We start from the raw sequence: 17853 nt of genomic DNA, 5'->3' as shown, positions 1-17853 counted from the left end.
ATATAAGTTGGTTCGGACTTGAAGGCAATGATTTTGAGGTTGTGTTTTTGTTGTTTTGTTGTGTTTTTTTTCTTTAAGTCATCTTAGAGCCCTGGGTCTCACAAATGGTCCAAGTGCTCAATTTCTAGCCTAGAGTTTGGGAGTTTGAACCCACCCAGGGCATGTTGGTATAAGGCCTGGTGATCTAGCCCTGAAAACCCTTAGAACACACTTCTGCTCTGGACATGTGGGTGTCTGAGAGTCAGATTTCACAGCTGCAGACAAGAGCTGTCCCTACAATGCTTTTCTCTGAGGTCCCCCAAGAAGCAAGTGTGGCATTTCTGGACCTGGGAGTGGGCGGCCATCGTCTGTATCCTTGGGCTGTGTCCTGCTGCCCTAATGTCCTGACCGGCTTTCTCTCCTCAGTCTTGGATGACCTCAACATGCTGGTGAATACACCAGAGGAGAGCCAGCCCCTGCGGATTGAACTGGCTGAGCTGTTAGCACAGAACCCCAAAAAGTTCTACGAGGAAGCCAAAGCAGCCACGCTCCGCTTTGGAGTTCAGCGGCCCACCTAGAGCTGACGGCCCCGTCGTCACGTGGATGGACACACGTCACGGACTGGAAGTCAAGGCCCTTTCCCTGTATGGTCCATTCCATACCCATCCTTTCCTTCCTATGTTGCTAATGTTTGGTTTGTTTGGGAGTGGGGAACCCCTTCCTAGGTTCACCTGGTCACAGGTGCATCCCTCCCCATTTCCTCCCTCCCACCCCCAAGAGCCAGGGGTGCTGAGCTTTGCAAAGCTCTCGGCCAGTCTTCCCACAGCAGCCTGGTGGGGTTGCTGTCATATGCCCCCTTCGTTTTGGGGGGATAGGTGTAAGCGAGCTGCAGAAATAAGCCCAATAGTCACGTAGCATCCGGCTGGGACCCAGGCATCATTGGGGGTGGGGGGGCAGGCAGGGCCCAGGGGAGGAAGCCTGCATCCAGTGGAGTGATTTGTTGAGGGAATGATTTCAGTTCAATGAAGTCGTGACTGACACACAGACTCAAGTCACAAACTGAAGAACCTCACCTCCATGCTGGAAACCTCGCTGCCTTCTTTTAGAACCCAGTTGCTATCCCACTAGGCTTCCAGTGCCTCCAGCCAGGCCTCAGGCCTCAGCAGCACCCAGCCCAGAGGAGCCATGGACACTCCGGGGACTGGACAGCCATTAAAGTCCTGATGCATGCTGTGATCTGGTTGAGTCTTCATTGAGGGGATGGAGTGGTGCATGGAAGGCCATCTCCGGGGGTGTGGCCCTGCTTCCCATGGGCTGACAGCGTGCCTGCCTGTGTACCCTCCACTAGCTGCAGGAGAATGGGTCGTCCTTGGCCAGAGGAGTCTGCAGAGGGTCCACAGGGTAACACTTCCGTGTTACAGATAAGCGATTGAGGCACAGGTGCTTCAGGGACTATCGAGATCCACGTTGCTGAGCAAGGCGCCCTGATGATGCAGTGGGTAAGCATTCAATAGTGAAACAAAAGGTCACAGACTAAACTCACTCATGACTCTGAGGGGACTAGAAAGACTTGGAAATTTGCTTCCATAAAGAATGTCGTTGGTTTTGTTGTTAGGTGTCGTCTGGTTGAATACGATCCACAGCGACCCAATGAACAACAGATATGAACAGTGTCCTCTCCTGTGCCATCCTCACAATCTCCGACACACTCGAGCCCATTGCTGCAGTCAGTGTGTCAACACATCTGGTTGAGGCTCTTCCTCTCCTTCCCCATCCTGCCACCTTCCCAAGCATAATGCTCCTCTCCAAGGCATAACCTCTCCTAGCAACATGTCCAAAGTGTGCGAGATGAAGCTTCATTCGCTTTGTCTCCAAGTAGACTCTCTAAGACACATCTGTTTGTTTTTTTGGCAGTCTGTGGGATATTCAGCACTCTTCTCCAACACCACAAGTCAGAGGCATCAGCTCTTCTGTCATCCTTAGTCACTGTCCAGCTCTCAGATGCCTAGCAAGAGACTGAAAAGACCGTGGCTTGACTCAGGCACACCTTAGTCCTCAAAGTGAAGTCATTGCTTCTCAATAATCTGGAGAAGTCCCTGACTACACACTGTTCTAGTGCAATACGTTCATGATCTCCTGACTGCTGGTACCAGGTGTATTGATTGTGGATCTAAGTAAGATCAAATCATTCACAGTCCTTACTCTTTGTTGTTATGTGCCGTCAAGTCACCTGCGACTCACAGTGACCCTATGTACAATAGCTCTGAACCCTGCCCTATCCTGAGCCAGTCTCACTGACTGCAACATACCTAATCCCACTGTTCCAGTTAAACTGTCAGTCCATCTCATCTGGGGTCTTAATCTCCTGCACTGTCCCTCCACCCTTACTAATATGATGTCCTTTGCCAAGGACGGGCTCCTCCTGGCCATGTGCCAAAAGTATGTGAGATGGAGCTTCAAAATCCTAGCCTCCAAGGAGAAACTTGGCTTCACCTGCTCCAAGACAGACCTATTTGTTCTCCTGGCAGTCCATGGAATATTCAGTACTCCTCTCCAGCACCACAACCCAAAGGCATCAATTTTTCTGTCATCCTTAGTTGTTGTCCAGTTCTTTGATGTCTAGCAAGTAATTGCAAAGACCCTGGCCTCAATCAGGTATATCTTAGTCTCTGGGCTGACATCATTGCTCTTTAGCACTTTGGAGAGGTCCCTGACAGCAGACTTCCCCAGTGCAATGTGTCTTGTGATTTCCTGACTGCTGATGCCAAGGGTGTTACCCGATGGGCCACCCAAACTCCCTCATCTCCAATGAACAATGGGAAAACCCAAACAAACTAGAAGTTCTTCCATATTTGAAGCAATTACTTTAAACTGAAGGGAAACCTTCTGGTTGCATTTGTTCCTGAGGTCACTGGCTTTCAAGAGACAGAATGTGGGGGCTCTTCAAATCAAGGGAACTGCTCTAGGCCCTGCTGGCTCAGTTAGTGTGAGATTTTGACTGCCTCTTCCATGTCAGCCCTGCCCTAGACTCTCCTGACTGAGCAGTGTGGAAAGTGGGAAGAGATGCAGGGACTTGGAAAACGCACCGCCAATGGCGTGAACTGGAAGGTCTGGGATTGTTGTTGGTTTTTCAGTCTTTGTCAACACTTAGTGGACATTTTGGCACATTGTTATGTTTTCTCAGTTAATCCTCCCTGAAGTTTGAACTCTGACTCCAATTCAGAGCTGTCTGTCACCTGGGGCTCACTGAGGTCCACCCACTGGTCCAAGGCCACACAGCGGGTCAGTGGTGGGATTCAGGTCTTTCTGACTCCTAGTGACCCCCCCACCCTACATTCCTCCTCTGAATACCCTAGACACTTGTTGAAAGGAGCACATTGGATGAGGCCCAGGAAAGCAACAATTGTGGTCAGGGTGTGTGTGTGCACTCGTGTATTTATGTGTGTGTTTGTGTATCATCCCAGACGAGACAGCTTCCCTGGTGGAGATGGAGGGAGCAAGAGGGACCAGACGAGGCTTTACAAAACTACTTTTATTGTGGGTCACACTGGGCCATCTGGCCTTTCTGGAGCTTGGCTCTGTGCCCTCTGGAACAGCGGGGCCGTAAGCCAGCTGGCTGGGCACCCTGCCCACAGGCTCAGCCAGCACCTCACTTCTTCTTGGTCTTTACCAGTCCCTTCTCCACGAGGCTGCGATACAGCTCCTGGATGTAGGTGTACACGCATTTAGAGTCCGGTACAGCCAGGCGCACCATGTCATCCACCTCCAGCAGCTGGGCGCAGTCGGCTAGTTTCCTGTGGGACAGGCAGAAGAGGTCAAAGGTGAAGAAGCTGAGAGCCACAGGAAGGGATGTAAGGTGGCCCAGAATGATGGATATTGGCGAGTTCTGGTGGCCTAGTGGCAAGAAGCTGCAACTGCAATCTCAGAGATGCACGGTTCAAATCCACCAGACGCTCTGCTGGAGAAGGAGGAACAATCTCCTCCTGTACCAGTCAGATCTGATTTGACGGTACACACAAAAAATAATGAAATAAAATGAATTAAAAAAAAGAATGATGGATATTGGAGCTCTGGTGGCCTAGTGGCAAGAAGCTGCATTGCAGTCCCAGAGGTATGCGGTTCAAATCCACCAGATGCTCTGCTGGAGAAGGAGGGGCAATCTCCTCCTGTACATGTTAGATCCAATTTGACAGTACCAAAAAATAATAACATTTAAGAATGATGGATGTTGGAGCTGGGGATCCTCCTGGCCAACCATCTCATTGTATAGACGGGATATTTGAGGTTTCAACAAAGTCAATATGTGTAACCAGTCTGGCCTGACTCTGAACTCCGTGTTTCATAGCGTTGGGCATTCAGCCGAAGACAAGGGCTTTCGGATCTAAAGCTGCACTGGCCCACCCCTGTCTGTTGCCCCACAGGCTGAGGTATGTGTTCTTGGGAACCAGGAAGCTCCCCAGACCACGTTTCTCAGGACAAATGTAAAGGACACACATCCGATTCCAGGCAGAGTGCCTGCTTGCTGCACCAGCATTTCCCAGGCTTCATTCGTTCAGTCTAGCTGTGTTTACTGAGGGTCTAAAATGTACTAAGGAGCTCTGTTGGCCGAGTGTCAGAGTTTCACAGCCAACCGAAAGGCATTTATTTGGTTGGAATCCACCAGCTGCTCTGTGAGAGAAAGATAGGCAGCCTCCTCCCCTGTGACTTACAGCCTCTGAAAACCCGCTGGAGGGCCTGCTCTGAGCTGGTTCCAACTTGACAGCACACAGCAACAATGATGTACCAATGGAGACGTGGTCGTGCAATGGCCTAGCGCTATCAGAACACTTCTCAACAGATAGTAAGTATGAAAGAGGTTTTCTTTTTCTTTTCAAGGAGAAGAGTGAATTGGGGGGGAAGGGGGTGGACAGGGAGAAAAGTGCAACAATGAATGACTGGAAACCCTAAGTCTCTGTAAACTTTCATTAAAATTAATAAAATTTTTTAAAATGACCAAATTAAAAAGATAAAAAGATAGTAAGCAGTTCAACCGGCTGCTCCACGCAAGACAGACCTGGTGATCTAGTCCTCTCAAGGTTACAGCCTGCCAACCCTTAACCAGCAGTTATTGTTGTTGTGTGCCACCAAGTTGGAACTGACCCATAGCTGTCACTCAGGTGACTTTCAGAGGCTGTAAATAGCATGGGAGGAGACTGCCCCCCCCTTCTCCCGCAGAGAAGCTGGTGGATTCAAACTGCCTGCCTTTGGGATTGGAGCGCAGCTTCTCACCACTTAGGCCACCAGAGCCCCCAGGGATGGGTCTACTCAGTGACCCTCAACACCGTTAGGAGCCCTGCCCTCTGGCAGTGGTGACGGGCACTTTTCTTTCCCTTTGTTCCGCTCACTAACTTCCCCTGAGGTCAAGTGGGTCCAAATTCAAAGTCACCCCCCATTGGGAGGGTGTCCAAGGAGGCCAAGTGCAGCAGGAGGAGCCTGGCGGATTGGCAGTGCCGGAGATGAGCAGCCTCCGAGTTGGCGAGCAGCTTGCTGTGGACAATGCCACCTGGTGACCCACCTTTGCATTCCTCGGGTAAATCCTCCTTGGTCATGCATGATTCATGTTCCTTTCCATAGTCTTTGGGGTTTGGTTTGATAGTCATTTTAAAAGCCTTTTTGTTTGTTTGATAGCATTTTGTTGGGCAGTTTGTGTCCGTATTCAGAAGGGAGATCGGTTTGTGTCTTGTGCTGGGGGTGATTTCCTCTGGCTTTGGCAGCCGCGTACTGCTGACTTAGGAAGTGTCCCCTCTCTTCTGTTTTTTTTTTTGGAAATTTAAAAAGATGTGGGGTCACTGCTGCAATGCTAGGTAGCATTCTCCAGGGAGGTCATCTGTTAGTGAAGATGTTGTGCTGTTGCTAGTTGCTGTTAGCAGGATTCCGACCCATTGTGACCCCATATGTGCAGATAAGACCTGCTCTCCAGGGCTCTCAAGGCTGTGACCTTTTGGAAGAAACTGCCAGGCCTTTCTGACAAGGTGCTTCTGGGTTCAAATCACTGCCTTCTGGCCATTAGTCAAACTCTTAACCATCCGTGCCACCCAGGGACCTTTCCTGTGAAACCCTCTGGTATAGGACTTTCCAGGGTATGTTTTATGGTTCAGAGGGTCTGCTATTTTCTAGGGGGGTGCTTAGGGGAGGCTTCTTAAGAGAGTGAGTCGTTCTGGTGTGAAACCCAATGTATATGACCTTTCTAAGTAAACCAGCATAAAATTAAAAAAAAAACACACACAACAAAAAACAAACCCCAGACAAATAGAGCGAGTCGTGTGCAGATCAAGGAGGAGAGCATTCCAGGCAGCCCGGACAGCATGTGCCAAGGCCCTGGGGTAGGAGGAGTACCAGGGATGTTAGAGCAACTACATGGACTTTGGCACTAGTATTAAAGGACATTCCTCCAGCTGCGCCTGGGGCCTCACGCTTTCCTGAGGTCAATAATCAGAGCTAAGCGTGTCAGGTCCTCACTCGACGTGCCAGGTGCTGGGCCAGGTGCCTCCTGGTGAGTCTTATTGACTCTAACTTCCAACTTCACCCAGCAGAGGGGAAATTGGAGGCTCTGTGCTTGGTGATTTGCCCAAGGTCACAGCAAGTGACACAGCCAGGACTCCACCCTGGGGCTGCCTGACCTCTGTGGCACCCATGCTGTCAGACAAATCTCAGCAGTTCTGGCCCAGTGAAGCCAGCTGGGGGTGCTGCCAGCGGGGAGAACCGAGGCCCCGATGGAATTCCTCTGCTGGGCAGAGACAGCTGGCCGGAAACCTAAGCCAGCCGAGTCTGGGGATGGGGGGCGGGACAAGGGAAGGTGGAAGCTGGAGGGTTTCGAAGAATAAAACCGGCTCCCCGAAACCGGTTCAGTGGCCATCTCCTAGGTATGGCCAGGGGTGCTGCCCTTTAAATGGGATAGTCAGACTCTGCCTTCCCGCTAAGGCTGGGATGAGGGTGGAACCCCTCACGTGAGGCCTTCAGAACTTCCTGTCCCCTCCTCTCATCCCAGGGTGCCATGGAACCCAAGGAGTATTCTGGAACAGGGGCAGGGTGGGGGGACAGCTAGGGCTGGGGAGACTCCTCTGGAATTCTCATAGTTAATCTTTACGCCAGACAGGTTGTTGTTATGCGCCACTGAGTCCTTGCAACTCATAGCGACCCTATGTACAACAGCCTTAAACTCTGATCTGTTCTGTGCTAATTGCACTGCCTCCGATACACCCATCCCGATCACCCCAGTCACTAAATCAACCCATCTCGTAGAGGGCCTTCCCCTCCTGCTCTGTCCCTCCACATTCCCAAGCATGATGTCCCTCTCCAAGGAACAGTCCCTCCAAACAGGTTACTGTTTGTTATTTCCCCTAACTCTGTAACAACAGTAGCAAAGGGTTTTGGAAAGTGCTTTCTGTGAGTTAGAAAACCCTCAAAACCCACGACCAATGACTTGGCATTGATGCATTGCTGACCCTGCAGCAGGGTCCCAAGACCGTAACTTGCAGAGAAGAGATTGCCCATCTTTCTCCCTCAGAGCCGCTGGTGGATTCGAACCTGCAGAGAGGCGCAGCCTAGGAGTTAGCAGAGCAGCTCCCCACAGACTCTGCCACCAGCGCTCCTTTCCGCTGTAACAGTGATGTCATAGTGATTTTACCTGTTTTCATTCTCACAATAACCCCCAAAAGAAGAACAATCGTTCTCATTTTAGAGATCAGTATACAGAGACTCAGAGAGGCAAGGAGGCTGCCCCCACTGCTAACAATCAGCAGAGTCAGAAACTCACCCCAAATCTCTGTATCCACTCGACCCAAAACATCAAGCTGCCTCTCTCTATAGCTTCCAGTGCCAAGGGGCTTTTTCTAGCACTTTCACCATGTGGCATTTATTATCTATCATAGCTATTAGGTGTGAGGAGGCCCTGGCTAGTGTAAACAGTCGAGCATTTTGTTACTAAACAGAAGGTTGGAGGTTCAAGGCTACCTAGAGACACCTCAGAGGAAAGGCCTGGTAATCTACTTTTGAAAAACCAGCCCCTGATCACCACAGACTGCAGTTCTGCTCTGACACCCACGGGCTTACCCTCATCAGAGCCACTCTGACTCAGCGTGATCTGGGTCTCCCTGGGAAAGAAGGGACTTGGTCTGTTCTGTCCACTGTTGTGCCCTCAGGGCCTGAAACAGTGCCTGGCGCTCACAGGTTTTCTTGGCCAAAGCAGTCTGGCCGCTCCACTCTGGAACCCCGTGAAGCCAGCCTAAATCGGGGTGACCCTGGGCTCCCTGCCCTGCCTGCCCTCCCTGCCCGCGGCTCACTCTGCCGTGGAGAACGCCAAGGTGAAGTTGTGCCGGCGCTGCGTGGGGTCCAGCGCGGCATAGTCGAAGGCGTCGGGGAAGAACTTGTGGATGAGGGCGCAGAAGGCCATGCCGCTGCTCCAACTGGAGGAGAAGTTCTGGATGTCCACGTGCTGTGGGCGAGCAGGGGGCGCAGTCAGCCTCCGGCCGCCCTCTCACCTCTGGCTGCCCCGTGAGGGGTCCCCTGCCCACCTCGTATTTCTTGGTCATGGCCCGGCACCACTCCAAGAGCATTTGCTTGACCCCGCCGATGGCTACTCCTGCTGCCTTTGTGTTCCGGAACAGGGCTGTGGGACCCGAGGCTGCCCTGTGAGAATGAGAGTGTAGACAGCCAAGCAGAAAGGGCCGATTCACCAAGGACCCCAGCCCCAGAGGCAGGCAGGCCCCACCTTAGCCTGGCCTCTTCCAGTGCCCCGAGACCGCCCCCCCCACCCCGCAACTGGCTCCCAGGGTGCCCCTGGCCAGGTTGGCCAGCGTCCTACCCGCCAAACTTGTCCACGATGGCTTTGCGGTTCTGTGCACGGACCCCTCGGGGCCGGGTCGGGGCTGTCACCCTGCGCTCAGGGGCCTTCTCCTTCTTCTTCTCCTCTGGGGGAGAGGGCTCTGTGGGACTCTGGGGAACATCGCTGGGAGAAGACTCACTGTGAAGCAAAGTCCAGAAAAGGGCTGGAGGGGCTGGGAGCAGCCTTCTGCCAGGGGGGACTAGGGAACTGGGGGTGGGGAGGTGGGCTGCAGTCTAAAGGGGCGTGTGTGATGCATTGCCCCCAGGGAGAGGCTTGGGGGAAACGCTGTGGCCTGTCCTGACTTCCAGGAGCATGGAGCAGAACTAGGGCAGGCCTGAGGGCTGACCTGAGCTGGAATTCTGCCTCTGCCTCTTATTTGCTGTGTGATCTTGGGACTGTCACGTCACTTCTCTGAGCCTCAGCTTCCTCCTCTGTAAAATGGGGACAAGAAAACCTATCAGACAAGGTGGCAGCCAGGGCCGCACGGACTGGTGGATGTAGGGCACTTTGTGGTTGCCTGCCGTGTGATGGCTGCATGGGAAGAGTCGCCTCTCTTTTTCTAGGGAGCCCTGGGTGCACACATCACCCCGGCTTGAGCTATGAGCTGAACGATGAGGCAGGTCTGAGGCGCCCTGGGAGAACTTTGTGCTCTGCTCTACAGACTCACAGCCGTGAACCTTCGCAGCCCAGTTCCGCTTTAGAACAGGGTTGTCATGCATTGGAATCAACTCCTCACAGCTGGTCTGTTCTCAGTTCAGCGGTCCCTAAGGACAGGCACCTTGTTTTAGTGCAGTTTGTTCTATTGTGTGTTGCCAGTTCTGCTTGGTTGTTTGTTTTTAACAAATTGGAGTTTTGGGGCAAGCTTCATAGGACAAGTTATCAGGAGGGGCGAGTTCTTGAAAAATGAGATCATGTTGTAAGGGAGAAGGTCAGAGAAACAGGACACAACCCTCAGTGACACTGACTGGCTTGGTGACTGTCACAGGGGGCTTGGGCATAGCAGAGGTGGTGGGGATGGCACAGGCTGGGGCAGAGCTCAGCTCTGCTATTCATAGGATCGCTACCAGTCAGTTGACTTGATGGCACCTAACAACAACAACAACAAGGGCGCCATTTTTCCCAACAGTATGTGCTCACTCCACATATCTGTGCCACGTTTTGGGAATTCTTACACTATTTCACACTTTTGCGTAATATTGCTGCATACTCTGTAGACCTCAGTATAGTGGAAACACTGCTTTTCTATGAATTGGGAAACAAATAAAAATTATGTGACTCAGTTTACTGCAGCAGCCTGAAACTGGACCTGCAGTATCTCCAAAGCGTGCCTGTGAGTGATAAGGGGGCTGATTTCTCCCTAGTGTAAAGGAAGACTTTTCTAGGGAGCTCTGGTGGCCTAGTGGCAAGAAGCTGCACTGCAATCCCAGAGGTACGTGGTTCAAATTCACCAGATGCTGTGCTGGAGAAGGAAGGGCAATCTCTTCCTGTACCAGTCAGATCTGATTTGGTGGTACACACACATAAAAGAATAATTTATTTTTTTTAAGGAAGACTTTTCTGGTCTTGCAATGGCAGGAATAAAGCTGTCATGTTATCCAGCCCCCACCATGCACAGCTTCATCTCACGTATCTTGGGCATGTTGCTAGGGAAGGTTCTTACTTGGAGAAGGACAGCATACTTGGGAGGGTGGCGAAGGACAGGAAGACCCTCAATCAGATGGATTGACGCAGTGACTACAACAATGGGCTTGAAGGTGTCAGAGAGTGTGAGGATGGCACAGGATAGGGCAGGGTTCAGATCTGTCCTTGTTCATATATGGTCACTATGAGTCGTGCTCAATTCAATGGCACCTAACAACAACAACAACAACAACAACGTACCAGGTACTGTGCTAAGTGCTTTGCACATGTTGTGTTACTTAAGCTTCAGGATAACCTGATAAGGTAGGTGCAATCATGATGCCCATTTCATAGATGAGAAGAGGCAAAGTGACATGGCCAAGGTCACACAGCAGGTAGGCAGCAAAGTTGTTCAAATTCTGGCTTTGGGACCACGGTCTTGTGGTTGATGCAGACACCACAGAAACGGGCTGAGTGATGTCAGCAGTGGCCTGGGAAGGGGCCCTGGTGTCCTCACATTTCCTCCTGCCACTGGTTCCCTTGGTTTCCCGGGCTCTACCCTGGGCTAGGGGCTGAGGACAGGAATCCTGGAGCTGGGGAAGAGGTGAAAGGTGGTGGCCAACTTTGAAGGGAGCAGGGGGAAAGAGATGATTGTGAACCGGAGCCCTTGGCATTGACATTACCTGGCAGAAGGACTGGTCTCTCCAGAAGCTTCTGTGTCTCGGCTCATCTCATCTGGAAGACAGGCATGGGAAGGAGGTAGGTTGGGGTACTCGTGGCAGGCCCTGGTTGCGGCCTCCTGCCCTGCACCTCCCGCGGGCCCCCAGGCTCTCACTCACCAGGGCTGAGGCCCTGACCCTCCTCTGTGGGGCTCTCAGGCCACTCCTCGGGGGAGCTGGGGACCACCTGAGCCCCCTCCTCTGGCTCTCGCTCCACATCCTGGGCCTGCCTTTCACTGTTACCACCAGGTTCCTGCAATGAACATGGTCCCCATGAATCTGAAAGTGGCTTGAAGCCACAGAGCATCATCCCTGCCCCACTTTGCTGGCCCAGCCACCTGAACTCCAGGATGGGAGGACCGAAGTTGCTGGAGGAGGAAGGCAGAGCGGGTTTGCCCCTCAGGCCAGGAGACAGGCTGCCTCGCCCATCCCTCCCCTCACCTGCCTCACCTCCTCCTCCCCTTCCTCACTCACCTCCTCCTTGGAATCCTTTTTAGTCTCTTCTTTCCCATCAGCCTCCTGCGGTCCAATTTTAGCCTCGTCATTCACAACAGCTGTCTGCTGAGGTTCAGTCTTGTCTTCTTTCACACCAGCCTCCTCCTCGGGCTTGGGCTCGGGCTGCTCCAGCTGGTCACTCGCCTCCTGAGGGGCCAGCCTGGCTGCCTCCTTCCCACCAGCCTCCTCAGGTCCAGCCTTGGCCTCCTGCTCACCGGAGACCGGCTTGCCTTGAGCTTTTGCCTGGTCCTCCACGTCAGCTTCCTCCCTCGATCCAGGCTTGTCCACCTTCTCCTCAGACTTCTGTGTTTCAGATCCAGGCTTGGCCTCCTTCTCCTCAGACTTCTGTTTCTCAGGGGCTAGCATGGCCTCCTCTTTACCCTCAGGCTTCTTGAGTTCCGATTCGGCTTCTCCTTTCTCATCGGTCTTCTCCTGAGACACCCCCGTTGACTCTTCACTCCCACCACCTTCCTTTTCAAGTTCCGCTGTATCTTCTACTTTGGACTTCACCTTGACCTCATCTAGCCCATTTGCTTCTCCCTGGAATCCAGCTGTGACGCTCCCCTCAGCTGGTGTACTTTCCGACTTCCCTGCACCATCTGGAGATCCATCCTTGACAGTCTCCCCAGCTGTGTCCTTGGCTGCCTCCTCTTCAGAAGCCCCATTTCCTGGGGTCCCAGAGTCCTCTGTGGTGGGGGACACGTTGGTCTCATCTGCCGAGGGCTTGCCTTCCTTGTGATCCATTTCTGGAAAGAGAAGCAGCATAAACCTAGTCATGCCTGACCTCAGTGAGTGTGGGTCTGGGTATCAGCAGGTCAGGGGCTCAGTCTTGGCTCCTGCAACCCTCAAACATCCACTCTTCCTGGAATACAACCAAAGAGAAGACAGCTGCTTCCCAAAGGGCAGGAGAGATGGAGTACATTCCTTGAGGTTGGGCAGTATTCTCCTAAAGGCCCTGTGAATGTCCCAGCGTTGTCTTGAAAGAACATTGGATTTCCATAACTCTGAGACCAGAGGAGCTAGATAGTGCCCGGCTCCAACTGCTGGGCACTCCCAAAAGGGGTCACAGCAGAAGGTCTTGGATAAATGAGCATAAAATGATCACTTCCTGGTCTGATAGAGACTTCTGAGATGCCCCAAACTATGACCCCCTGCTCGCCCTTTGAACCTGGGACAAAACTCACTTGTATGGCCCACTTAACTTTCACACAAACTGTAGAACAGGCCAATAAGGGTGAACGATACATCAATAAGGGAGGAGCAACACTCTTACTCCTTAGAATAAGCAACCTCATAAGGTCACAAGAGCCGCGTTTGTTCAGAGACAAGGCTCAAAAGGCAGGAAGAGACAGGACAGAAAGGTGAATGGAAATGAGAATCACAGACGTTGGAAGAATGCGGTTACAATGTGTATTGTAATTAATGATGTTCCTCAAAATGTCCATGAATGATTGAATGAAAACTCAGTGTGATTTGTAAACTTTCACCCCCCAAAATACATTTTTTAAAGATATTAGGGTTTTAAAACAAACAAACAAACAACAACAACAAAAGACCCTACCCCAAACAAACCCAGCAGGATTAATGGAAGCTAGAATCACAGGGAAGTAAAGGGAAAAGTGTGATTACATTGTGGGTACTGAAATCACTCTTATATAAAACAAAATCTGTATGAATGATTGAATGGATCAAAACCAATGTTCTTTGTAAACTTTCATTCAAATAGCAATAAAAAGGAAAAAATAATAAAGACACTGGATCACATTATGCGTCTCCAAAAAAAAAAAAAAAGAAGTTGTGAGAGAAAGACTTTGGAGTGAACCACTGACAGCAGTAACAGATTTAAGCACCTCAGAGGCTGTGAAGATGGAACAGAATCACGTAGGGGTTTCTTCTGTTGTACATTGTTGTTGTTATGTCCCATCGTGTCCGAAATGACTCCTAGCTGACCTTCCAGAGGGTTCTCAGAGGCAGTAGATTACACAAGAGATTGTCCATCTTTCTTCTCTGGGGCAGCTGGTGGATTTGAACCTCAGGCCTTTGGCTTGGCAGCATGGGTCCTTATCACTAGGCCAGACCTCCCTGTGTCACCATAAATTGGCGCCAACTCTACAACCACTGACAACAACAACAACTAAAATCAAGTTCTGGAGGCACAGTGGTTCAAGTTCTCAACTGCTAGTCAAAAGGTTGGGAGTTCAAACTCACCAACCGTTCCGTGAAAGAAAGAAGTGGCAAGCTGCTTCCATAGGAGTTACAGCCTCTGAAGCCCTGTGAGGAGGTCTGCTGTGTGGACAGGGTCACTGGGAATCTGAATCAGCTTGAAGGCACCGGGGGCGGGGGGGGCAGGGGGTGGGGAGGGACAGTGCCGATTTGATCCCAGCACACCACTATCACCTGGGGAGCGATCTCTCCTCCGTTTGAAGGCAGCCAGCCAGCCTGCGGCTCCGAGCCCAGAGCAGGCGAGTGTACCTAGATAGAATTGAACAACACCGTTTTGTTCCCATTGTGTTTATTTTTACAGTGGCCTTCTATTTCTGGCAAGTGAGATGGCGTTTCCATTCCCAATCGTGATCTGACGATGGTGTCTTTTAAAAATATATTTAATTGAATTTAAAAATAAGTGAATTCAGAGGAAAACATGCAGGAGACTCGCGTGCAGGTGGCATAGATGTAGCTCTGTCGGGGTGGTGTGAAAGCCCCTGAAATTTGTGATTGTGGGTCAGCTGGTGCCCCTGGGGGTCAGCCACCTTGGCAGCCTGGGGCTCTTGGAAGCAGTGGGCCTGGGCAGGGATGGGTGTGCTTTGGTGTGCTTTGACAGGGGAGCCTGATCCTCCAGCTGCCCCAGATGAGAGGAGGGCAGGGTTATGATACCTTTACTCGGGGTTTCCTATGCCAGTACTAGATACACTCTTGTTGTTAGGTGTCATTGAGACGGTTGTGATTCAGTGAACAACAGATCCGAACCTCGTCCTATCGTCCTGCACCATCCTCTGATGTGACTGAGCCTGTTGTTACGGTCACTGTGTCAGTTCTTCTTGTTAGGGATCCTCTCTTTCTCTGACCCCCCACCTTTCCCAGCATATCCTTCTCCAAGGACTGGACCCTTCTGACAGCACGCCCAAGGTACGTGAGACAAACCTTTCACCATCCCTGCCTCTAAGGAGCACTCTGGTTGCACTTCCTCCAAGAGAGATTTGTTGGGTTTTTTGGCAGTCTGTCAAGTATTTCAGTTTTCAACAAGACCACATCTCGTATACACTATAGGATCTATATAAACAGGTGTGTGCAGGGGACAGGGGCCACCCCTTCATCTCCCTGCCCTTTTTAGGGGTCTGGTTACAAAGAAAACAATACCCAAATAGGGTTTAGGGTGTGACTCGAGAGGCTAGAGACGTGAGGACTCCTGTCACTGGCTAAAAATACCTTCTGCCTTGGCAGTGCCATCTTTCTTGGTGACAGTGCCCAGGCGCCTGGCTCATTGGGGCAGAGGACAGGAGGCAGTGGGACAGGCAGGCAAAAGACAAGCCTTCCCTCTCGGGTCTTCCTGCCTCTAGACCAGAGTCCTTGGGGCCCTGGGCTGGGTACCCTTACCATTTCTTAGGAAGGAGCCTGAATTTGTGAAGATGTTCCTATGGTCCCTTTGTTCGGAATTGAATGGACACCTTACAAAATGTGTTATAACTAACCTGTGTGTCTGTGGGTATATCCCCATTGTAGAGGTTTCTCTGTTTTGTGCATCAGGCAGTATCAGTGTAGGCTGTGTCTTAAAGCCATAAAAGGTTGAGCTGTACAAGATCAGATCAGGCACCCAAGAAAGCAGACCCAGTGCAGACGAACACTGTCTGAAGGCGGACAGGTCTGTGAATGAGGGAGCGCTGAGGATGGGTGCTTAGAGAAGCAGACTCAAGGATTTGACCTGGGAGCTGCCGAGGCCTTCTCCTCACTTCAGACAACCACTGACCTCCCTTCAGACACCAGGCCCCCTACCTGTGAGACTTCAGTTCCGGAGCTCTGGTGGCAGATCGAAGCAGAGCTATGATCTCTAGGGATGGGGGGGGGGATCCCCAGAAATCTCCCAGCTGCTCCCCAGGAGAAGGATGGCCATCTCCTCCTGTATGATTTACTGCCTTTGAAAAATTGCTGGGCGATCAGCTCTGAGTCCATTCTGATTTGAGGGCACACAGCAGCAAAGCCACCCACCCACGTGTGGTCCTGCAAGGCAGCGCGAAGAAACAAAGGCTTCCTGGGTAGTTCAGATCCAGAAATGTGTTCAGACAAGAGGGTTTTTAAAAAAATAAGATTGAGCCTGGAAGACGGCTCAAGAGCCAGAAGGACATTCATGGAACTGGCCTCCCCCTCACTCACTCACCTTCTCACCTGACGCCTGGCCACGTCCCTTCGCCTCTCTCGGGGCTGCAGTTCCCCCTGACAAGAGTCTGGGCTGCTCTTGGTGTGGTGCACTGCAGGGGTGAATGCATAGTGTTAGGGCGCGCTGTCCCAGCGTGGCAGGCGTCCACTCCCACAGGCTTGGCTGCCTCCTGTCCAGCCCTGTCCCAAAGTAACATCCCGATCTGGCCTCAAGGGCGTCGTAGTTGGTGAGACCAAGCGGAGAGGGGCAAACGCCAGGAAGATGATAACAAACCCTTTTTATACCTCGGAGTGTCATAGTACTTGGCGGGGACGTGGCTGGGCACACCAGCCATCCAGCTTCCTCCTCTTTGCTGTCCCTCTACAGGCCTCACGTGGGGTGGCAGAGGGGAAGGACAGGTGAGCACACACGCACGCGCACACACACTCTTTCTCTCTCACACACGCTCGTGCTCACACTCTCTCTCAGCCACCCTGTTTTTACCACCTCAGCTTCCCACCTTCCAGGCGCATCATAAATAGACCACGAGAGAAGAGCCTCAGAACTTGGGAAACCAGGACACCAGTGGCAGCTGCAGAAGGGACGACTCTCTGGCCGGTTAGGGTTAGGGATAGCACCCCGCTGCAGCTCAGCCCTCACCCTAACCCTGTGGAATGGGTGTTTCCGGTTGCCCTCAGATCATGGTAAATCTCCACACGGCACAGCACTGAGCTCCAAAGCGGGTCTTCATAGGCAGCCTCTGAAGCTGATGCCGCTGGCCCCATTTTACAGATTAGGGATCTGAGGCTCCCAGTGGAAGTCTCTTCGCTGAACTCAGAGGACAATCACGGAACAGTTAAGCCCCAGATCACCTGACTCCCAAGCCCCATGCTCTCTCGAGATCTTCCGTCCCCAACCAGCTTCTTGGCCCATGGTCCTACGGCGGCCCAGCCCACAGTGAGGGCCACACCTCTGGTGGAGGAGGATGGTATGCTCAGCTCTTTCTTCTCAGCACACCAGGCCCTTCATAAAAGTTCCTTCCCTCCTTTTTGCCTCCCCTTGGCTGTAATCTTTATGCAAACAGACTGCCAGGCCTTTCTTCCATGACACCCTATGCGTGTCTGTGTGTGTGGCTGGAGTCCTACCCACTCATCTTTCTGTTCGTAGTCGAGAGTAAATCGTTTGTGCCACCCAGCACCTGCCCCTTCCCTACTTACACCCTAGTTTCCTTCTTCCTTCCCTGCTTGTGGATGATGATGGCCCCCTCGTCCTGCTTCTCTGGGCACATCAGGAAGACGAGAGCCCAGGGATCAAGTTCTAAACCCTGAGGAGTTCAGGCCGCACTTGACAGTCCTGCTGCTGTCTCCATCAGCCGCTGCCACCAGCCTGGCTTCCGGTGACCCTGAGGTGTCTACTTCACCCCACCCAGCCAGGAACTGTCCGTGGGAGACCCCATTCTCAGCTGTTTAGGGGCAGCCTTCCTTGTAACTCTGCTGGATGGTTGAGATGCCAGAAGCCCCTTCCAGCACTGTTAGGGCCTCCTCATGGCAGGCCACTTGCGGGCTGCCCTGAGATGATCCCAGGTGCTCCACCCCCAGGGCTGGGTCTCTAACCCCAGAGATCTGAGCTGAGCAGTGGAGAGGGAACAGAGCTTAGGCTTCTCTGGGACTTACTTGAAGGCTCTGGAGGCAGGAACTGGGGTGAGAAGAGGGGTGTGGCACACCTATGGAGGGCCCAGGACATTCCTACCTGTGGGCTCTGCCTGGGTTTGAGCACAGACACCTTCTTCCAACTCCTCAGCCTCGGCCTCAGTCCTGGGGCTGCCT

At 52.2% G+C, this 17853-nt stretch overlaps 2 protein-coding genes across 2 annotated transcripts in view; one reads left to right on the top strand and one right to left on the bottom strand.

Moving 5' to 3' along the window:
- Window positions 1-557, top strand: part of UBE2L6 (ubiquitin-conjugating enzyme E2L 6) — a 16519-nt gene extending 15962 nt beyond the window's left edge. The window contains exon 4 of the mRNA XM_006900411.1: window positions 406-557. Coding sequence (XP_006900473.1) covers window positions 406-557 — 152 coding nt within the window. The remainder of the gene's footprint in view (window positions 1-405) is intronic.
- Window positions 558-3628: 3071 nt separating this feature from the next.
- On the bottom strand, window positions 3629-12420 carry SMTNL1 (smoothelin-like 1). Its single transcript, XM_006900410.1, has 8 exons — window positions 11920-12420; window positions 11632-11844; window positions 11302-11434; window positions 11146-11197; window positions 8822-8980; window positions 8532-8646; window positions 8301-8452; window positions 3629-3773 (listed from the first exon to the last, which is right to left on the bottom strand). The coding sequence occupies exons 1-8, from the start codon at window positions 12418-12420 to the stop codon at window positions 3629-3631; spliced, it is 1470 nt and encodes a 489-aa protein (XP_006900472.1).
- Between the last annotated feature and the right edge of the window lie 5433 nt (window positions 12421-17853).

This window comes from Elephantulus edwardii, unplaced genomic scaffold, assembly GCF_000299155.1.
Source record: "Elephantulus edwardii isolate Elephantulus edwardi_28Jun2011 unplaced genomic scaffold, EleEdw1.0 scaffold00284, whole genome shotgun sequence".
NCBI lineage: Eukaryota > Metazoa > Chordata > Mammalia > Macroscelidea > Macroscelididae > Elephantulus > Elephantulus edwardii.
This window is presented reverse-complemented; position numbering and strand designations above follow the sequence as displayed.

What these genes read in the sequence shown, in the direction of transcription:
- SMTNL1 (XM_006900410.1), bottom strand. Translation starts at nt 12,420, where the DNA reads ATGGATCACAAGGAAGGCAAGCCCTCGGCAGATGAGACCAACGTGTCC. An exon ending in AAGCTGACGTGGAGGACCAG is followed by an intron (nt 11,845 to 11,919) that starts GCAAAAGCTCAA and finishes GGTGGGAAGGAG; the next exon opens with GCAGCCAGGCTGGCCCCTCA. An exon ending in GTGAGGAAGGGGAGGAGGAG is followed by an intron (nt 11,435 to 11,631) that starts GTGAGGCAGGTG and finishes TGTTCATTGCAG; the next exon opens with GAACCTGGTGGTAACAGTGA.